This window comes from Scyliorhinus torazame, chromosome 18 (assembly GCF_047496885.1).
Source record: "Scyliorhinus torazame isolate Kashiwa2021f chromosome 18, sScyTor2.1, whole genome shotgun sequence".
In the NCBI taxonomy this organism is placed as follows: Eukaryota; Metazoa; Chordata; class Chondrichthyes; order Carcharhiniformes; family Scyliorhinidae; genus Scyliorhinus; species Scyliorhinus torazame.
Window position 1 is genome coordinate 69442329 of NC_092724.1, and position 19037 is coordinate 69461365.

Genomic DNA, 19037 nt, shown 5'->3' on the forward strand with positions numbered 1-19037 from the left:
GAGTCAGAAGTCCCTGTCCTAAAACTTGAGCATATAATCTAATTTAATCTCCAGTGCAGTACTGAAGGGGTGCTGCACTATTAGAGGTACCGTCCTTCAGATTTGACATTACATTAAGCCCCATCCGTTGTCTCAGTTGGAAGTCAAACAACCCCCAACATCATCATCATATTGCTTCTTGGTAGACTCTCTCAGTACAGTAGCATAGTAGTTAGCACAGTTGCTTCACAGCTCCAGGGTCCCAGGTTCGATTCCTGGCTGGCTCACTGTCTGTGCGGAGTATGCACATCCTCTCCGTGTCTGCGTGGGTTTCTTCCGGGTGGTCCGGTTTCCTCCCAGTCCAAAGATGTGCAGGTTAGGTGGATTGGCCTTGCTAAATTGCCCTTAGTGTCCAAAACATGGTAAGTGGGCGTTACTGGGATAGGGTAGATATGTGGGCTTCAGTAGGGTGCTCTTTGTAAGGGCCAGTGCAGACTCGATGGGCCGAATGGCCTCCTTCTGCACTGTAAATTCTACGATTCTATGAATATCAAAATCAGTTGTTGGTTCCTACATTACAACAACGGCTCAATAACTCAAGTCAAAAATTGCTTAATTGGATATAAAGCACTACAGGATATCCCAAAGGCACTTTATAAACACAAGTCTTTCTTCTTACATGTGAAATGTATAGAATGTTGAGCGGGGTTGCCTGAAAATCACAGGTTCAAGTTCCAGTCAGGGGCATGAAACATATACTTTTCAGGTCACTTCAGATGTTCCATACCTCCTCAGTGATGAGGATTGCCTGCCAGCAAGCAGCTGGGATGGGAACCTGGACTCGTGCTGGATGCCAATTTGGAGATAACCCGACATCAAAACTCAAAATCCGTCAAGTCAGCGCTGTCCCTCCTATTCAGCATTCAAAGAGAAATGTTGGAAACACACACAGAAAATTGGGGCAAGGAAGTAAAGCTTCCTATTCTGGAAACATGTCGGGAAATTAAACTGAAATGTGTGTATTAACAGAAAACATTTAGGAAGAGGAAGAATCCAACAATGCAAAATGAAATATTTCTAATACAGAGAAAAGCAAAGGACAGGGGTGGGGCGGGAAAGTACAGGTAGGCGCTTGGCGGGTTTCTGAGGGGAACAGATTAAAGATAGATTTAGACGAGAAGCACCCAACACAGATAGTTGATGGTCTCTGCAAGGTGCTGTCTCAATAAATTAACAGAAACAGAAGGGCTGTACTGAACACCACTAACACATGTTAAGGAAGCTTAAGTAATTGATCACTTAGCTAAAGACAACAATAAATCCAAAGTGAAGACATTAAACAGTCTGCAAATGCTCCTCTTTTTATCAGAGGCCACCAGGGAACCAACGGTTGTCAGGTAAATTATTCACCTCCCCCCCTATCCCCATACTGTTCAATGAGCAGCCAATATAACAGCAGCTGGAGTACAGACTCTCCGGTAAGTCTCAGGAGGGGCGGGAGAAGGAAAGAAGTCGCGAGAAAGAGCAAGTCAGAGATTTACAGAAACAAAATTGGGAAGAAAGAAATGAGGATGGCTACTTGACAGTAAGTTTTACACAATGGAAAAAGTGTGTGTGTGTGTGGACGGACGGACAAAACTGGAATATAACATTCAGATAAATACACGGATTCAGAAAGGTGCAAGAAAGGTGCCAGTTTTTAAAATGCAACTCAAAAAGTGAGATTGGAACAACATTTACTTCAATGAAGCACACCAGCCATGACAAATCTGATCCCCTGGGCCCCTGCTCCATCTTGGGCTAGGCGGCACATTTGTTCTCAAGTGAACAATTTGAGAGATGACGTGTGGTAAGGGTAGCATGTTTGTGAGGAACAAGTGACTTTGGCCCCCGTCAGTCCCAAGGTTCTCCACCACTGGGGGTTTCTCTCAACTCATGTCTACCTTTGGTGCAGACTAATTAATATAAAGATTAATTGTTATGATTAGTTAACAACTCCATTGTTACTGTATTCTACCACTACCAGAATGGCGAACCAGATGGGAGCATGTTCTTCACTGAGCAATTCCTACTTTCCCATGGATTCCACAGGGATGCGATTCCTTTCGGCTGTCAAACCAAAAATGGGAGCGCTCATGTAGGACAGAAACACTCTATGGAGCACAAGACAAAACTATAAACTCCAAAATAGACAAACTGAGTAAAGTGCAGTTCCTAACCATTGCCACAGCCATTAAATCTTGGACTAGTGAAGCAGGAAGAGAGAGTTGGAGACAAAGGCAGACTAATGTCATTATGAAGGCAGCCAGAACACAACATGCCTGTTAATAGTTACAAACTAAGACGACAGTTGGGTGTATGCCATACTCTGTCCATGCGGGTACCACAATATTTCATAGTGTTTACAGGATGGAAACATGTCGTTCAGTCAAACCGGTCCATGCCAATGTTTACACTCCACACTAGCCCCCACCTACCCTATCATCTATTATGTACAATCTACCATGGAGTCACTGCAAAATTCAGAAATGTGACTTTAAATCTGCCTCATATGCTTCACAAAAACTAAACCCTCGCCAATCAAAGTAGGAATCATGCAAACTGGGACCTCCTGGAGGGATCTTCACATTAGGAACAAGTGGATGTTCTTGAAAAAACACATTCAAAAAGAGTGCACGGAAAAAAAAGTACTCGCCTAGACAACCCTCGCCCCCTCAATTTAGCCTTTCTCCTGTTATCCGCTCTTTAATCAGAAAATGCAATCTCCGTGGTGCACCCCGCGGTTTACTTTTTCCGACCTGATGAGAAGCTTGGCTGTGGCAAAGCCAGACACAAAATATGATGGAGCAAGAGCTTCCGAAACATGGCCAGGCATGCCACCTGGTGGCTAGGTGGAGAAGAGTGCCCCATTTTGTACGTCATATCACTCAACATTGAAGGTTGCAGAAACAATTTACATCTCTCTTTGGATTTGGATTTGTTTTGTATCGTATACGGAGGTACAGTGAAAGGTATTGTTCTGTGTACAGTCCAGGCAGATCATTCCATGCATGAAAAAATAACATAGGACATACATAAATACACCAAGTAAATACTCAGGCACAGGCAACAGGGAAGCATACGGAGTGCAGTACTACTCAGTAGAGAAGATGTGTGAAGAGATCAGATCAATCCATAAGAGTCATTCGGGAGTCTGGTAACAGCGGGGAAGAAGCTGTTTTTGAACTTGCTAGTGCGTGTTCTCAGTATCTCCTGCCCGATGGAAAAAATTGGAAGAGTGAATAACCCGGGTATGAGGGGTCTTTGATTATGCTGCCCGCTTTCCCAAGGCAGCAGGATGTGCAGAGTCAATGGATGGGAGGCGGTTCGCGTGATGGACTGGGCTGTGTTCACGATTCTCTGTAGTTTCTTATGGTCTTGGGCCAAACAGTTGCCATACCAGGCTGTGATGCAGCCAGATAGGATGCTTTCTGTGGTGCATCTGTAAAAATTAGTAAGAGTCAATGTGGACATGCCGAATTCCCTTGGTTCCCTGAGGAAGTTTAGGCGCTGTTGTGCTTTCTTGGTCGTAACGTCAAATTGGGTAGACCAGGTCAGATTGTTGGTGAGGTGCACATCCAGGAATTTGAAGCTGTCAACCATCCCCACCTCGGCATCATTGATGCGGACAGGGGTGTGTACAGTACTTTGCTTCTTGAAGTCAATAACCAACTCTTTAGTTTTGCTGATGTTGAGGGAGAGATTGTTGTTGTTACACCATGCCACTAGGTTCTCTATCTCTCTCCTGTGCCCTGATTCATCACTGTTCAAGATCCGACCCACTACGTTTGTGTCATCAGCAAACTTGTAGTTGTGTTTGGAGCCAAATTTTGCCACAGTTATGTGTTTAGGGTATAGTAGGGGGCTAAGTAAGCAGCTTTGTGGGGCCCCATCGTGGAGGAGGAGTTGTTTATCCTTGCTGATTACTTACTCTTTATTCTCATCAAATCATTCTGCACTCAAACTATTTATTATTCATGTTGATATAGTTCCCACAATACATAATTGTGAATCTCCAATCTCGGAATGTCCCCTTTAAAAAAAAAAAGATCAACTCATTTTTTACTCTCAGATAAACTATCCGGTGTTGTGAATTTTTGATTCCCCAATGAAAATAATTTTCCTCCAAGTGTACAAAATTCAGCTGTGATACTGCTCAAAGTTGAGTGAACAACACACTTAACACCCAGTCATCCAGAACTAAACAATGCAGTGAGTCAGAACTGCTTCACCACAAGTCAAACCAGAATGATGATAATTTTGCAAACCTGTGCATTAACTGTTGTGCAACATCGACACAAACAGCACGAGTGAGTGCAGGGAAAGAACATGTAACAAAGAACATGGAATGAAGAGACTGGGGAAAAAGAGTGACAACCATTCCCCCATGAATGACAAAGTTACGATAATGAGGTATTAAACCGCGAAACACACCGGGAGAACCAGATTGCATAGAGAAACTCTAAACCAGGAGGTTTGACAGGGTTGAAAACATTTTTTACCTGTCGTCAGTTCATGGCCATCTTCTCCAAAACCCTGCAGTTCTCTTCTCTTTCTGGAATACAAACAAAGCACTTATAGTACAAACAAGGGAGATTAGTATAAATAAGGAAGTCTAAAAGAATGTATCATCAAGGAAGGTACATGGGTGAAATAGGCAGTGGTACCAGAGATATGACGCAAGATGCTGTGTTCTGGATTACCCCAGATTGAAATCAGGCCATCATAAAGAAAACTTGATTGAGCAGCTAGTTCAAGGGTGGCACAAGGGAGGGAGCTGGCGGCTGGTCACATGCCCAATGCATGCAGAATAGCTCAATGGAATCATTATTTGCATCCAGCAGTACCAATCTACTTAATGCCGTAACTTGTGGGAGAGTTGTGGCTTCTGTCTGGAACTGTGCAATACGCAGGGAGCAGCAGAGTATTCGACAGGCAACTACATTATTTTTAAAGAAAGTGTGGCAAGAACAAAATGAATTTTGTAATTATACTGGGAGATTTTTTTGCTAATCATAGAAATATATAAACATATTAAAGATTATGTACAAGTTAGTGAGAAAACCTCTCGCTTCAGTCCCCCCAACTTTCATATCTCCCTTTCCTCATCTTCTCTCCTCCCCCTTCTTTCTATCCCTCTCTCCTCCTTTTGTTCCATCATCTCTCTCTATTTCCCTCTATCAGGTCCAACCACTCACATCCACCTGTTCTCTTCCATCTATATAAAGATGGACTATCTTTCCATTGCTATAGTGTAGAGAACACCTGAAGTGCTTCAGAATCATTCCAGAAAAAAGCTGACTCTACTTTTAGTCAATGTGCCTTCTTCTCAAACTCTGTCCGGTTAGACTGAAAAACCCTTCTCCACCATCCAGGACCAACTTATAAAGATAATCAACTGTGCTAATAGGATTGGCTAATAGAAGACTTCTCCTGGAGAAAACCCTACACTTCCAATGACTGGATAAGCCATTTGTCACCAGTAGTTTCTACCCTAAACTTCGAATCATAGAATCCCAACAGGACAGAAAGAGGCCATTCGGCACCAGCCCTCCGAAAGAGCACCCTAACCCTAGGCCAACTGCCCTGCCCCATTCCTGTAACCCACCTAACTTTTTGGACACTAAGGGGCAATTTTAGCATGGCCAATCCACCTAACCTGCACATCTTTGGGAGGAAACCAGAGCATCCAGAGGAAACCCACGCAGACACGTGGAAAATGTTCAAACTCCACACAGTCACCCAAGGCCAGAATTGAACCTGGGTCCCTGCCGCTGTGAGGCAGCAGTGCTAACCACTGTCACCATGCCACCCCTTGTCAGGTTCTCATCAGGATCCAGTCACATGACTCCCATGATCCAAGCACAGCACTCAAATAGACACTTATTTAACAACTCAATGTAAATGTACAGTACTCATGGATCACCTGTGGCATTGCTCACTAATGGTCTGAGTCCACCTGATGTTTAGCTGCTGAGATGGAACAGAGCTAAACCTGGCCTGGCTCTTTTGCTCAAACACTCCCTTGGGGTAGTAGTTTGAACGGACAATGCCTGTCAAACATTCTGCTTGTAAATCTCAGATTACATTTGCAACTGTTTGTAATCCTCAGGTTTTAGATCAGAGGAATGCAGTAGGAAATACATTGGCTCTTTTGTTAACAGCTTGTACATTCATAGCATCTTTAACCTATAATATGATCCAATGAACATCACCAAACAAGGTGATTCCGAAGCACATGAAATGATCCGAAAGCTTGGTTAAAGTTGGTTTTTGAGGAGCATCTTAAGATCATAAGAAACAGGAGGAGTAGACCATTCCGCCTGTTCTGTCATTCTATAAGATCAAGGACAATCTGATTGCGAATGTATCTTCACTTTCCTGCTTGCACACCCCCTCTCCCACGGCCACCACCGTCTCCTTAAAGAAGGAATGAGATAAAGAAAGAGGAGACGACATTCAGGGAGCTAACTCCAGAGTTTAGGAAATAGGCAGCTGAAGACACTGGCATCAATACTGGAGCAATGAAATTAGATATGCACAAGAAGGCAGAATTAAAAGAGCACACAGATCTCAGAGGATTAGAGGATGTTTGAGAGATTGGAGGGGCAAGGCAGTGGAGAGATTTAAACAACTTGGATTGGTGTAATGCCTTTAACAAAGTAAAATGGAAAGTTAAACAAAGTGTGACAATGTGCCACGTGAAGAAATATTAGAGCAGGTCACTCAAAATTTGGGAAAAGCTATGCTTTAAGAAGCATCTCAAAGAAGGGGAGAAGTAAAGGGACGGCGAGGTTGCCAGAATGGGAGCCATTCAGCAAGTACAGGTATGATCGGTGAAGGGGAAGTGGGATGAACCAAAATACAGACATTAGAATTTAGGATGAAGTCAAGCTTAAGGAAATTGGACGTAGATGGTCAGCTAGAATAGCATTGGAATAGCTGAGTCCAGGGGAAACAAAAGCATGGATGAGTTTCAGCAGTGGCTCAAGCAGAAAGGTGAAATTTGGTGATGGAGTCATCCATCGTGAAGAGGAAAAAGTTAGGGGCCAGGAAATTCCGTTTCTCGATACCCATATATGACCTTCCCCATTCACACTTCTCACATGTTTTCCTTTCTCCACAACTGAGGATTCCTCCCACTGGATTTCACCTTTCGGCTTTGACAAAGGGTCATCTGGACTCAAAACGTTAGCTCTTTTCTCTCCCTACAGATGCTGCCAGACCTGCTGAGATTTTCCAGCATTTTCTCTATGGTTTCATTCCTCCCACTGTAGTTGACAGGGTTCTCCACCAGATCAAAAACACTTCTTGCAATTCTACTCTCACCCCTTCCCTTCCTTCCCAGAACCACGATAGGAACCTTCCAGCCCAATAGCCTCGGTATTCAACAAATCATCCTCTGCCGTTTTCGCCAGCTCCTGTGTGATGCCACTACAAAGCCCATCCTCCCCTACCCTCCCTTTTCAGCATTCCGAAGAGAGCAATCCTCCACAACGCCTGTCCTTGCGTCTCCTCCGTTCTTACAAGCCAACACCCCAAACATTCCTTTCAAGTGAAACACTTACTTGTACTTTTATCAATTTAGTATACCGTATTCACCCTCTCCTCTACACCAAGCTGGATGGCCTCTTTGTGGAGCACCTCTGTTCAATCCGCGAGCATGACCCTGAGTTTCCTGTCGCTTGCCATTTCAATTCTCTATCTTGTTCTCAATCTAACTTGTCAACGGCCTGCTAGTGTGTTGCAATGAAGCTCAATGTCTCAAATCTACGAACATCTGGACTCAATATGGAGTCCAACCACTTTAGATCAAACCTCTGCCGCCATTATGTTGTGTTTGTTTTGTTGAGTTCTTGCCTTTCATTTTGCATTCAGATGTTTCTATAAAACCATTCACGCCTCATCTGGACACAACCTTTATTTCTTTACTATACCCATTCCCATTTTCTTTGGCTTCTGCATCATGAAATATGTTATTTAGTTTTGTCTGCTCTCCACCCTAACACAGAGCTTCCCTTTTGTTCTTTCTGTCATCTCCCTTCTCTACTGCCTCAAAAACTCTTACATTACATTTCTATCTACCTCCAGTTCTGGTGAAAGGTCATCGACCTGAAACATTGGGCGGGATTCTCTGGCCGCTCCCGTCCGGCAACCGGAGAATCCCGCCCAAGGTCAATGGACTTTCCATTATCTCCATCTCGCCCGTGGTGATCTAACGGCAAGCGGGCAGAAGAATCCAGCCCATTAACTCTGTTTCTTTCCATAAATGCTGTTTTAAACATTAAAAAGCTAAGGTACAGGAACCAAGGGAATGAATGCCTGAAACCAATCCCTGCAAAAAAACATGCTATGACAGTTCAGACCTGGATAGTTATCAAAATAACCCAACCTTTAATTAGAATGACATTCATTGACTCTCTACAGTGCAGGAGGCCATTCAGCCCATCAAGTCTGCACCAACCCATCGAAAGACCACTCCACCCAGACCCAATCCCCCACCCTATTCCTGCACCCACAATGTAAGGTAGAAATTTAGCATGGCCAATCCACCTAACCTGCACATCTTTTTCTTTTTATATAAACGTTTTTTATTGGGTTTTTGAACAAATTATATTTACAGTTATGTACACAGAATAAAATATATATTATACATACATATATAGAAGAAAACACAAAAAGAAACTGGTAGGATATTATGCACTAGCTCAACAACAGCAACTCAGTACAGTTAGCAGTATTATTTTAACACATAAGTAGGCATCTGTTTGTGGGGGAGGGGGGGGGGAAAGCTGGGGAGGATAATATACATTTGGGTGCCGGAGAAACCCTTACATTAGTTATGTCAAATGGAGAGAGGAACCTGCGCATCTTTGGACTGATGTGGAGATGCCGGCGTTGGACTGGGGTGGGCACATCTTTGGACTGTGGGAGGAAACCAGAACACCAGAAGAAACCTATTCAGACAGAGGGAGAATGTGCACACTTCTCACAGAGTTACCGGAAGTTGAAATCGAACACAGGCACCTGGCGCTGTGAGGCAGCAGTGCTAACCACTGTGCTGTCATGTGAGAGTACCTTTAAGAAATGGATGTTTAATCATAGAATTTACAGTGCAGAAGGAGGCCATTCGGCCCATCGAGTCTGCACCGGCTCTTGGAAAGAGCACCCCACCCAAGCCCACACCTCCACCCTATCCCCATAACCCAGTAACCCCACCCAACACTAAGGGCAATTGTGGACTCTAAGGGCAATTTAGCATGGCCAATCCACCTAACCTGCACATCTTTGGACTGTGGGAGGAAACCGGAGCACCCGGAGGAAACCCATGCACACACAGGGAGGATGTGCAGACTCCGCACAGACAGTGACCCAAGCCGGAATCGAACCTGGGACCCTGGAGCTGTGAAGCAATTGTGCTAACCACCATGCTACCGTGCTGCCCCAATGTACCGTTAAGAAATGGAGCTGATCATATTACTGAAGTGATGTCAGAGGGTGGGGGGAGCTGAGCTCACTTCTGCTTTTTGAGTTTCAGTTTTGAGAAGGCAGCTGGGAGTGTCTGTGTGTTTTCTGTGAGCTGCATGAAGAAACACAGAGCTGATTTCTGCAATCCAAAGACTATAGATATATTGAATGTAGCCTAATGTGCTCCTATTTTTGAAGGTTTGAAGTCTTTTGCATGTTTAAAGGAACAGTTTGAAGGATTATTTAGTGTTGTAGTCTTTTGGGGTTATCTTTGAAGTAATGGGTGTTAAGATATTCAATGTTTGTTTTTAAAAGGTTAATTTGAGTTCATAGAATAAACATTGTTTTGTTTTAAAAACCACCTGTCCATTTCTGCTGTATCACACCTGGAGAGTATGCCGTGTGCTTCCCACACCACAATCTATTAAAGGTTTTGGGTCGGTTGAACTCCATGAAACACTTTGGGGTTCTGTAAACACGGACCCATAACAATTGGGGGCTCGTCCGGGATAAAGGTCTATCGATTGGATTGGCTTAACGAACTTAAAGACAGTGAGGTGTGAGCACATTGTGATTGCTATTCAGGTGTGGAATTTTAGTTTAAGTGGGGAGTGTGTTGTGGATAATGGCTCTTTCAGGGGCTCAGGAGTTTTTGGGAGTAGACACAGTAACACGCAATACCTTACGGACAGAGACTAAAAGCAGACTGTTAAGATTTAGTAAAAGCATTGCAGTTAACATTGCCTGGCAAAATGCGAAAAGATGAGGTAGCTGAGCAATTAAATTTGCCTGAGATACATTCTTATTAGAAATGGCAAAGCTCCAGTTGCAGATTAAGCAATTTGAACATGATTGTTATAACCTGCAGGAACATTTGGAAAATCATTTGATTTCCTCCAAGCTGTCAGAATTCAGCGTGGAAGACGGCATCCTCTTGTGGGGGACGCGTGTGATTTTTCCGGAAAAAGGCCAGGAGCTGATACTAACAGACTTGCACAATGGACATCCAGGTGTGACCAAAATGAAAATGTTGGCCCGGAGTTATGTCTGGTGGCCAGGCCTCGACACCGACATTGAGAAGGTGGCCCAAAACTGCTCCATTTGCCAGGAGCATCAGAAGCTTCCGCTGGCCGCGCCCCTACATCACTGGGAATGGCTAGGGCGGCCTTGGGCACGCTTGCATGCAGATTTCGCAGGCCCTTTTCAAGGATCCATGTTCCTTCTATTAATTGACGCCCAGTCTAAATGGCTAGAGGTGCATAAGATGCAGGGGACAACGTCCTGCGCAACAATTGAAAAGATGCGTTTGCCGTTTAGTACGCATGGCCTCCCCGAGGTGCTGGTCACGGATAACAGAGTTTGCGAGGTTCACGAAGATGAACGGCATTCGCCATATCCGCACTGCCCCATACCACCCGGCTTCAAATGGGTTGGCAGAACGCACAGTGCAGACATTCAAAAGAGGCCTAAAGAAGCAGTCTTCCGGATCAATGGACACGAGACTGGCTCGCTTTTTGTTTACGTATAGGACCACCCCCCCATGCGGTGACTGGGGTAGCTGCTGCAGAACTCCTAATGGGCCTGAGATTTCGCACCCGCTTTAGTATGGTTTTCCCGGACATTGGCGCAAAAGTACGCCGCACACAAGAACGGCAGGGACAGGGATTTTCCCGGCATTGGCCGATTCGGCAGTTTGCACCCGGTGACACAGTGTTTGTTCGGAATTTTGCTGGTGGTGCCCAGTGGGTTCCTGGTGTAATCTTTCGCCAAACGGGCCCTATATCTTACCAGGTGCAAGCCCAGGGTCGTCTCCAGCGCAAACATGTAGACCACGTTCGGTCCAGAAGACTATCCCCTCAAAAGATTCCCCGCCCCCGGAGCTCATTTCTACAGCCGCAGAGACCAGAGACAAGGGAAGGTAGTCCTCACAATCTTACACTGGTGCCTCACTTGAAGCCTGCGCAGGTCGTTACAGAACCGAATGGAGATAGAGACGCTGACATGACGGAGGCAGCAGATTCTGACTCCGAGATGGAGACACAGGATGCATCAGAGGGGGAATCCGCGGGTCCATGGGCCGTGGATGTACAACCGTTGCGCCGTTCATCACAGAAGCGGCGGTCTCCGTCTCGTTACACGCCGCCTGATCCAGCGCCGCGTGCAAATGGTGTTCGGCCTGCGGCAAAAAGAGTCTGACGCCCTCCTTCGCCAGGGTCTTCGGTGGATTTCTTGGACTTGGGGGGGGGGGGGGGGGGGGAGGAAATGTTATAACCTGCCTACTTACCATTGGCTGGGGACTAATGACAATCCCACAATCCCGTGGGAGTATGAGCTTCCCCAATGAGGGGGGGCGGAGAAACCATTAGTAAACTCCTAGTATAAATAAAGCTGGCCAGTTTAGGAACCAGCAGGAAGGAGTGTGCAGCAAGGGAAGTTGCTGCTGCTGTTATATATATATGTTATTGTAAATAAATGTTATTACTTTGTATCCTTAAAACTCGTGCTGGATTCTTCGTGGCCCTCACAAAAATGATAAAGAATAAAAGCAACTTGAATATGCAATGAGAGAAAAAGAAAAGGAGAGAGAAGAAACAAAGAGATAGAGATAGAGAGGAAAAAGAAAAGGAGAGAGAAGAAACAAAAAAAAGAGATAGAGGAAAGGGAAAAAGAGTGAGAGTTTGAACTTCATAAAATGGCTATGAAACATGAAAATCAGTTAAAATTGGCAGACACAAAGGGAAACATACAGTTGGATGAGATTGATGAGGATAGTGAGCAAGAGAGTCATAGTCAAAGACGTGGTGGGGATCTATTTAAATATGTCCAAGCATTGCCAAGGTTTGACGAGAAGGAGGTAGAAGGCTTTTTCATTTCATTTGAGAAGGTAGCTAAACAAATGAAATGGCCACAGGACATGTGGGTGTTACTGATTCAAACAAAGCTGGTAGGTAGAGCTAGTGAAGTGTTTGCAACACTACCGGAGGAGGTATCTGGAACGTATGAGGAGGTGAAAAAATCCATCTTAGGTGCATATGAGCTAGTGCCTGAAGCTTACAGACAAAGATTTAGAACTTTAAGGAAAGAATTTGGTCAAACATACATGGAGTTTGAAAGGCTCAAACAGAGTAATTGGGATAGGTGGATAAGGGCTTTGAAAATAGACCAAACATATGGAGCTCTCAGAGAAATTATACTTTTGGAGGAGTTTAAAAATTCAATTCCTGATGTAGTGAGAACTCATGTGGAAGAGCAGAGAGTAAAAACTGCGAGATTAGCAGCAGAAATGATAGATGATTATGAATTAATTCATAAATCAAAGCTTGGTTTCCGACATCTGTTTCAGCCTGTGAGGGATAGAAACTGGGGACATGAGAAATACTCAAGTGGTAAAGGTAAAGGTGATCTGATGGGAGATAATAAAGAGAGTGTACCTCAGATTAAAAAAGAAATCCAGGAGGGTGGAAGAGAAATGAAAAGTTTCAAATGTTTTCACTGTGATAAACTAGGCCATGTAAAGTCACAGTGTTGGTGGTTGAAGAAAAGCACTGGGAAGGCTGATGTGGTAAAACAGGATAAGACAGTGGGGTTTGTTAGAGTGGTAAAGGAAAGCCCTTGGAAAGCAAAGGAGGTGCAAATGATTGTACAGCCTGTTCAAGAAGTAATTGATAAGAAGGTGCCAGATGTCTTTAAAGAATTTACTTGTGTGGGTGAAGTTTACTCATGTGTATCAGGAGGAGCAGGTAAAGAAGTCACAATTTTAAGAGATACAGGAGCTAGTCAATCTTTAATGGTAAGAGATGAGGAATTATGTAGTTTGGGAAGAATGTTGCCAGAAAAGGTGATAATATGTGGAATTCAGGGTGAGAGGAGTAGCGTTCCATTATATAAAGTGAGGTTAGAAAGTCCAGTGAAGAGTGGTGAAGTGGTAGTAGGAGTAATGAAGAAACTATCTTGTCCAGAATGCAGTTTATCTTGGGTAATGATATAGCTGGATCGCAGGTCGGAGTGATGCCTACTGTGGTTAATAAGCCAGTGGAAAATCAGACAGTGTTGAAAGACGAATATCCTGGGATTTTTCCGGATTGTGTAGTAACAAGGTCGCAAAGTCACAGGTTCAGATAAGAGGAGAAATCAAAGAGTGAAGATGAAGTGGAAGTGCAATTATCAGAAATGATTTTTGATCAAATAGTTGAAAAAGAACAAGAACAGGTGGAGGATGAGGCGGACATGTTTAGTTCAGGAAAATTGGCGGAGTTACAACAGAAAGATGTAGAAATAAAACGGATATATCAGAAAGCATATACGGAAGAGGAATCTGAGAGTATACCAGAGTGTTATTACCGTAAAAGTGATCTCTTGATGAGAAAATGGAGACCTGTACATATGCAGTGGATGAAAAGTGGGCAGAAGTTCATCAAGTAGTATTGCCGGTAGGTATAGAAAGGAGGCGTTGCAAGTGGCACATGAGGTACCAGTGGGAGGTCATTTGGGGATAAGGAAAACTCAAGCTAAAATCCAGAAACATTTCTATTGGCCTGGACTACATAAAGATGTAGTTAAATGTTGTCAATCATGTCACTCATCAAGTGATAGGGAAACCTCAAGCAGTGATAAAACCAGCGCCCTAAATACCCATTCCAGCATTTGAGGAACATTTTACAAGGGTCCTAATTGATTGTGTAGGACCGCTTCCAAAAAGTGGGAATCAATATCTTTTGACTATAATGGATGTGTCTACAAGGTTTCCAGAGGCCATTCCAGTACCCAATATTACAGCTAAAAAGATTGTGGAGGAGTTACTTAAATTCTTTACTAGATACGAACTACCCACAGAAATTCAATTGGATCAAGGATCAAATTTTACCCCAAAGTTATTCAAAGAAGTTATGGATAGTTTACGAATAAAACAATTTAAATCAACTGCGTACCATCCAGAATCGCAGGGAGCGTTACAAAGGTGGCATCAGGCATTAAAGACAATGTTGAGGGCTTATTGTCAAGATTATCCAGAGGATTGGGATAAAGGAATTCCATTTGTACCGTTTGCAATTAGGGATGCACCTAATGAATCAACCAAATTTAGTCCTTTTGAACTAATTTTTTGGTCATGAGGTAAGAGGACCATTTAAATTGGTTAAAGAAAAATTGGTGGGTGAGAAATCGGAAATTACACTGTTGGATTGTGTGTCAAATTTTAGAAAACGATTAAATGGGGCAGGTGAATTGGCTAGACAACATTTGAAAGTTGCAGAAAATGTCATGAAACGGGTAGCGGACAAGAAATCCAATGTTCGTAGTTTTGGCAGTGGGGATAAAGTTTTAGTGTTGTTACCAGTGGTAGGTGAACCTTTAAAAGCTAGGTTTTGTGGACCGTATCAGATTGAAAAGAAATTAAGTGAGGTGAATTATGTGGTAAAAAGACCAGATAGAAGGAAGACTCACCGAGTGTGTCATGTGAATATGCTTAAAAGGTACTTTGAAAGGGAAGGAGAGAAAAAGGAGGTTTTAATGATTCTAACTCAAAGTGACGAACCAAATCCAGATGACTGTGAATTTGACATGCCTCAAATTAAATTGGAAAATGAGGATGTTCTTAAAAATTGGGATGAATTGTTAAGTTATCTTCCAGGGGAAAAACGGACTGACCTGAAAGAGTTCTTGATATCACATGGGCAAGTTTGTAGAGATAAATTGAGACGTACTAAAATGGCGATACATGATGTAGATGTGGGAAATGCTGTTCCAATCAAACAACATCCATATAGACTTAATCCTTTAAAATTGGCACAGGTTAACAAAGAGATTGAGGGTATGCTTAGAAATGGCATAATTGAAGTGGGTTGCGGCCAATGGAGCTCACCCATAGTGATGGTACCTAAACCAGACGGTTCCCAACGGTTGTGTGTGGACTATAGAAAGGTTAATGCAGTTACAAGAATTGACTCCTTTCCTATCCCACGTTTGGAGGATTGCATTGAGAAAGTGGGACAATCCGCTTTTATTTCCAAATCGGATTTACTTAAAGGTTACTGGCAGGTACCTTTATCCGAAAGGGCAAAGGAGATTTCAGCTTTTGTGACTCCAGATGGTATATACCAATTCAAAGTTATGCCATTTGGCATGAAAAACGCCCTAGCCACATTTCAACGGTTAACTAATACAGTCGTTTCAGGATTACCCAATTGTGCGGTATATATCGACGATCTGGTAGTTTTCAGCCAGAAATGGAAAGAACATTTAAAACATCTGATGGACAATCGATCGGCGTCAGGAGGCGGGTTTGGTGACAAACCTAGCCAAAAGTGAATTTGGAAAAGCCCAAGTCACTTTCCTTGGCCATACAATCGGACGGGGTCGAATGGTCCCACGGGATGTGAAAACAAAAGTTATTGGGGAGTTTCTGATACCCTCGACACGACGGGAAATAATGCGATTTCTTGGCAAGAGTTTTGTAGTGTGATTGCTCCACTGATGGACTTGCTGAAGAAACGTATTAAAACAATTTCAATGGACAGCGGAGTTTCAACATGCATTTGACTGCCTGAAAGCTGTGGTAACCGATGCTCCTGTATTGGAGAATTGCAAGGGACTCTGTGATCAGATTGAACTGAAGTATCTAACTTTAAAGAGAAATGCCAAGGCATAGAGAAATGGATAGATTTCTGTGCAGAGACTTTCTTGTTCAAAGAGACTGTCAATTGAGAAGGATTTTGGTTGGAGGAAGAAGAACGGGAAAAGAAATGGACTATATTATTACACCTGCTTGCGCGTGTTGTTTTTTTTGAACAGGTCAACTGTTTTTACTGTGTGCATTTCTTAATTGATGATGCAAAGGTGAAAAATGAAACCATCTTGAAGTTGATGGGGGTTTTTTTTTTCTTTGGGGGCGGGGCCATGTGAGACTACCTTTAAGAAATGGATGTTTAAGCAATGTACCTATAGGAAATGGAGCTGATCATATTACTGAAGTGATGTCAGAGGGTGGGGGGAGCTGAGCTCACTTCTGCTTTTTGAGAAGGCAGCTGGGAGTGTCTGTGTGTTTTCTGTGAGCTGCATGAAGAAACACAGAGCTGGTCTGTTGATTTCTGCAATCCAAAGACTATAAATATATTGAATGTAACCTAATGTGCTCCTATTTTTGAAGGTTTGAAGTCTTTTGCATGTTTAAAGGAACAGTTTGAAAGATTATTTAGTGTTGTAGTCTTTTGGGGTTATCTTTGAAGTAATGGGTGTTAAGATATTCAATGTTTGTTTTTAAAAGGTTAACTTGAGTTCATAGAATAAACATTGTTTAAAAAAGTGTACTCACTGCTTTAATGTAATGTTGAAATTCTCTAGAAATTGCCAAATCTTACAAATTTAGAAACAAAGTCACCTTTAAAGAGGACAAATACACATTTTGAAGCCTGATTCAGACCTGCATACTCACAGTTTGAAGTTCAGCACTGCTCCTGCATTCATCAGCAAGGTGCTGCAAGAGATTAAACAAAGTGAACACAAGAAGGAATAATTTTATCTTGTAATTTTGCCACCCTTGCAGGTTGCCTTTTGCATTGCATGTATTTGCTGGGACACATATCTTCCCATCTTCTAGTTAGTTTCTTCTGACAGAAAACTGAGCAACATTTCTGGAAGAGGGAAGCGGCTAGTTCAGGGAGTTCCAATGTTGCAGCTAAATTTTTTAAATACCCTTTTCCCAAACATTCAGAAGTGTGAAACATGTTATTTCGGTTTGGTGTTCCCTTTACCAGCAGTGAGCAGCCGGTTATGACAATGGGGACATAAGAAATAGACAGGAGAGTACGTAGCTTGACCCCTTCCTTCCCACTACCTTTTACTTTGGCTATGCCTTCCCACCCTATCCATACATCCCTTCATTCCCTTATTATCCCTCTGGCTTCAATATATTCTTTTTAAAAAAATATATATTTATTAAGAATTTTTCAACAAAATTTTCAACCTTACAAATAACCCCCCCTCCCGTAACACAAAAGAAAGAAAGTTTGCTTGGTAAGACATGAACTTGGCAAGTCAATATGGTACAGAACTTTGTACATTGGATTCCTCCCGTACATTTCAGTTTTCCGGATCATTCATGTATTTTCTTGCTCAGATACCCCCCCAGAAAAAGAAACCTCCCCCCCACCCCAAAAGATATCCCCCCTCTGGGTTGCTGCTGCTGCTGTCCGACCTTCATCTAACGCTCCGCGGGATAGTCTAGGGACGGTTGCCACCGCCTGTAGAACCCCTCTCAAGGCAAACCTTTATCCTCTGGCTTCAATATATTCAACAACCAAACATCCTCCACTTTCTGGGATAGAGAATCCCAAAAGTTTACAACCCTCTCACTCAGTGAAGACATTTCCTTCAAAGTCCAAAACACCCTTTATTCCTATTCCAAGAGTGTTACCCACTGAGGAAGCATCCTCCCAGCAGCTGTCCTGTGAAGTGTCTTCTCAGAAATGTAATATGCTGCAATGAGATCACTTCTCAATCTTCTAAACTCTGAAGAATGTAAGCCTCATAAGGCAATAACACCCTCATCCCAGAAATCAGGGTAGTGAATCTTAGAGAGTCTTGGTAAATATAGTCTTCCTTACTCCAAGTATGGCGCGCCTACCCCCAATACAATCGCAGTAATACTTTACCCTTTATTTTGTTTTTTCATCACTGGCAAGACCAACATTTGCTGCCCATCCCTAATTACCCTGGAGAAGGTAGTGGTGGGCCACCTTCTAGAACCACTAGTCCATCTGGTGTAAGTGCATCCATAGTGCCGATAGGTAGTTCCAGGATTTTGGCCTAGTGACAGTGAAGGAATGGTGATATAGTTCCAACTGAGGAAGGCTTGTGGCTTGGGGAGAGGAACATGCAGGTGGTGGTGTTCATATGTGTCCTTCTAGGTAATGAAGGTTGTGGGTTTGGAAGTTGCTGTCGTAGGAACTTTGGAGTAAGGAGCGAAGGAGTTGCTGCAGTGCATCTTATATATGGTACACACTGCCGCTGGGCGTTGGTAGTAGAGGATGTGAATATTGAGGTTGGTGGATAGTGTGCCGATCAAGCAGGCTGCTTTGGCCTGGATGGTGTCAATCTTCCCGAGTATTGTTGGAGCTGCACGCATCCAGCATGTGGAAAGTATTCCATCAGACTCCTGACTTGTGCCTTGTAGACGGCGGACAGGCTTTGGGAGTCAGATGAGTTACTCTCCACAGAATTCCCAACCTCCAATCTGCTCCTGTATTTATGGAGCTAGTCCAGTTGAGTTTCTCGTCAATGGTAATCCCCAGGATGTTGAGAGTGGGGGATTCAGCAATGGTAATGCCATTGAATGTCATGGGGAATTGGTTAGATTCTCTCATTGCAGATGGTCATTGTCTGGCACTTGTCTAGTGCAAATGTCTCTTGCCATTTATCAGCCCAAACCTGAATGTTGTCCAGATCTTGCTGCATCTGAACATCAAAACCTTCAGAATCTGAGTTGCAACTTGCTCTCTGATCCTTTTGTAATAAAGGCTAACATACCGTTTGCTTTCCTAATTGTTACGCCACTT

General features: G+C 43.3%; 1 protein-coding gene across 1 annotated transcript in view; it reads right to left on the minus strand.

The window, feature by feature from the left end:
- smim7 (small integral membrane protein 7) overlaps positions 1-19037 on the minus strand; it is an 86201-nt gene that overhangs the window by 55178 nt on the left and 11986 nt on the right. Inside the window, exons 2-3 of the mRNA XM_072482855.1 lie at positions 16916-16957; positions 4521-4573 (exon numbers count right to left, since the gene is read on the minus strand). Coding sequence (XP_072338956.1) covers positions 4521-4573; positions 16916-16957 — 95 coding nt within the window. The remainder of the gene's footprint in view (positions 1-4520; positions 4574-16915; positions 16958-19037) is intronic.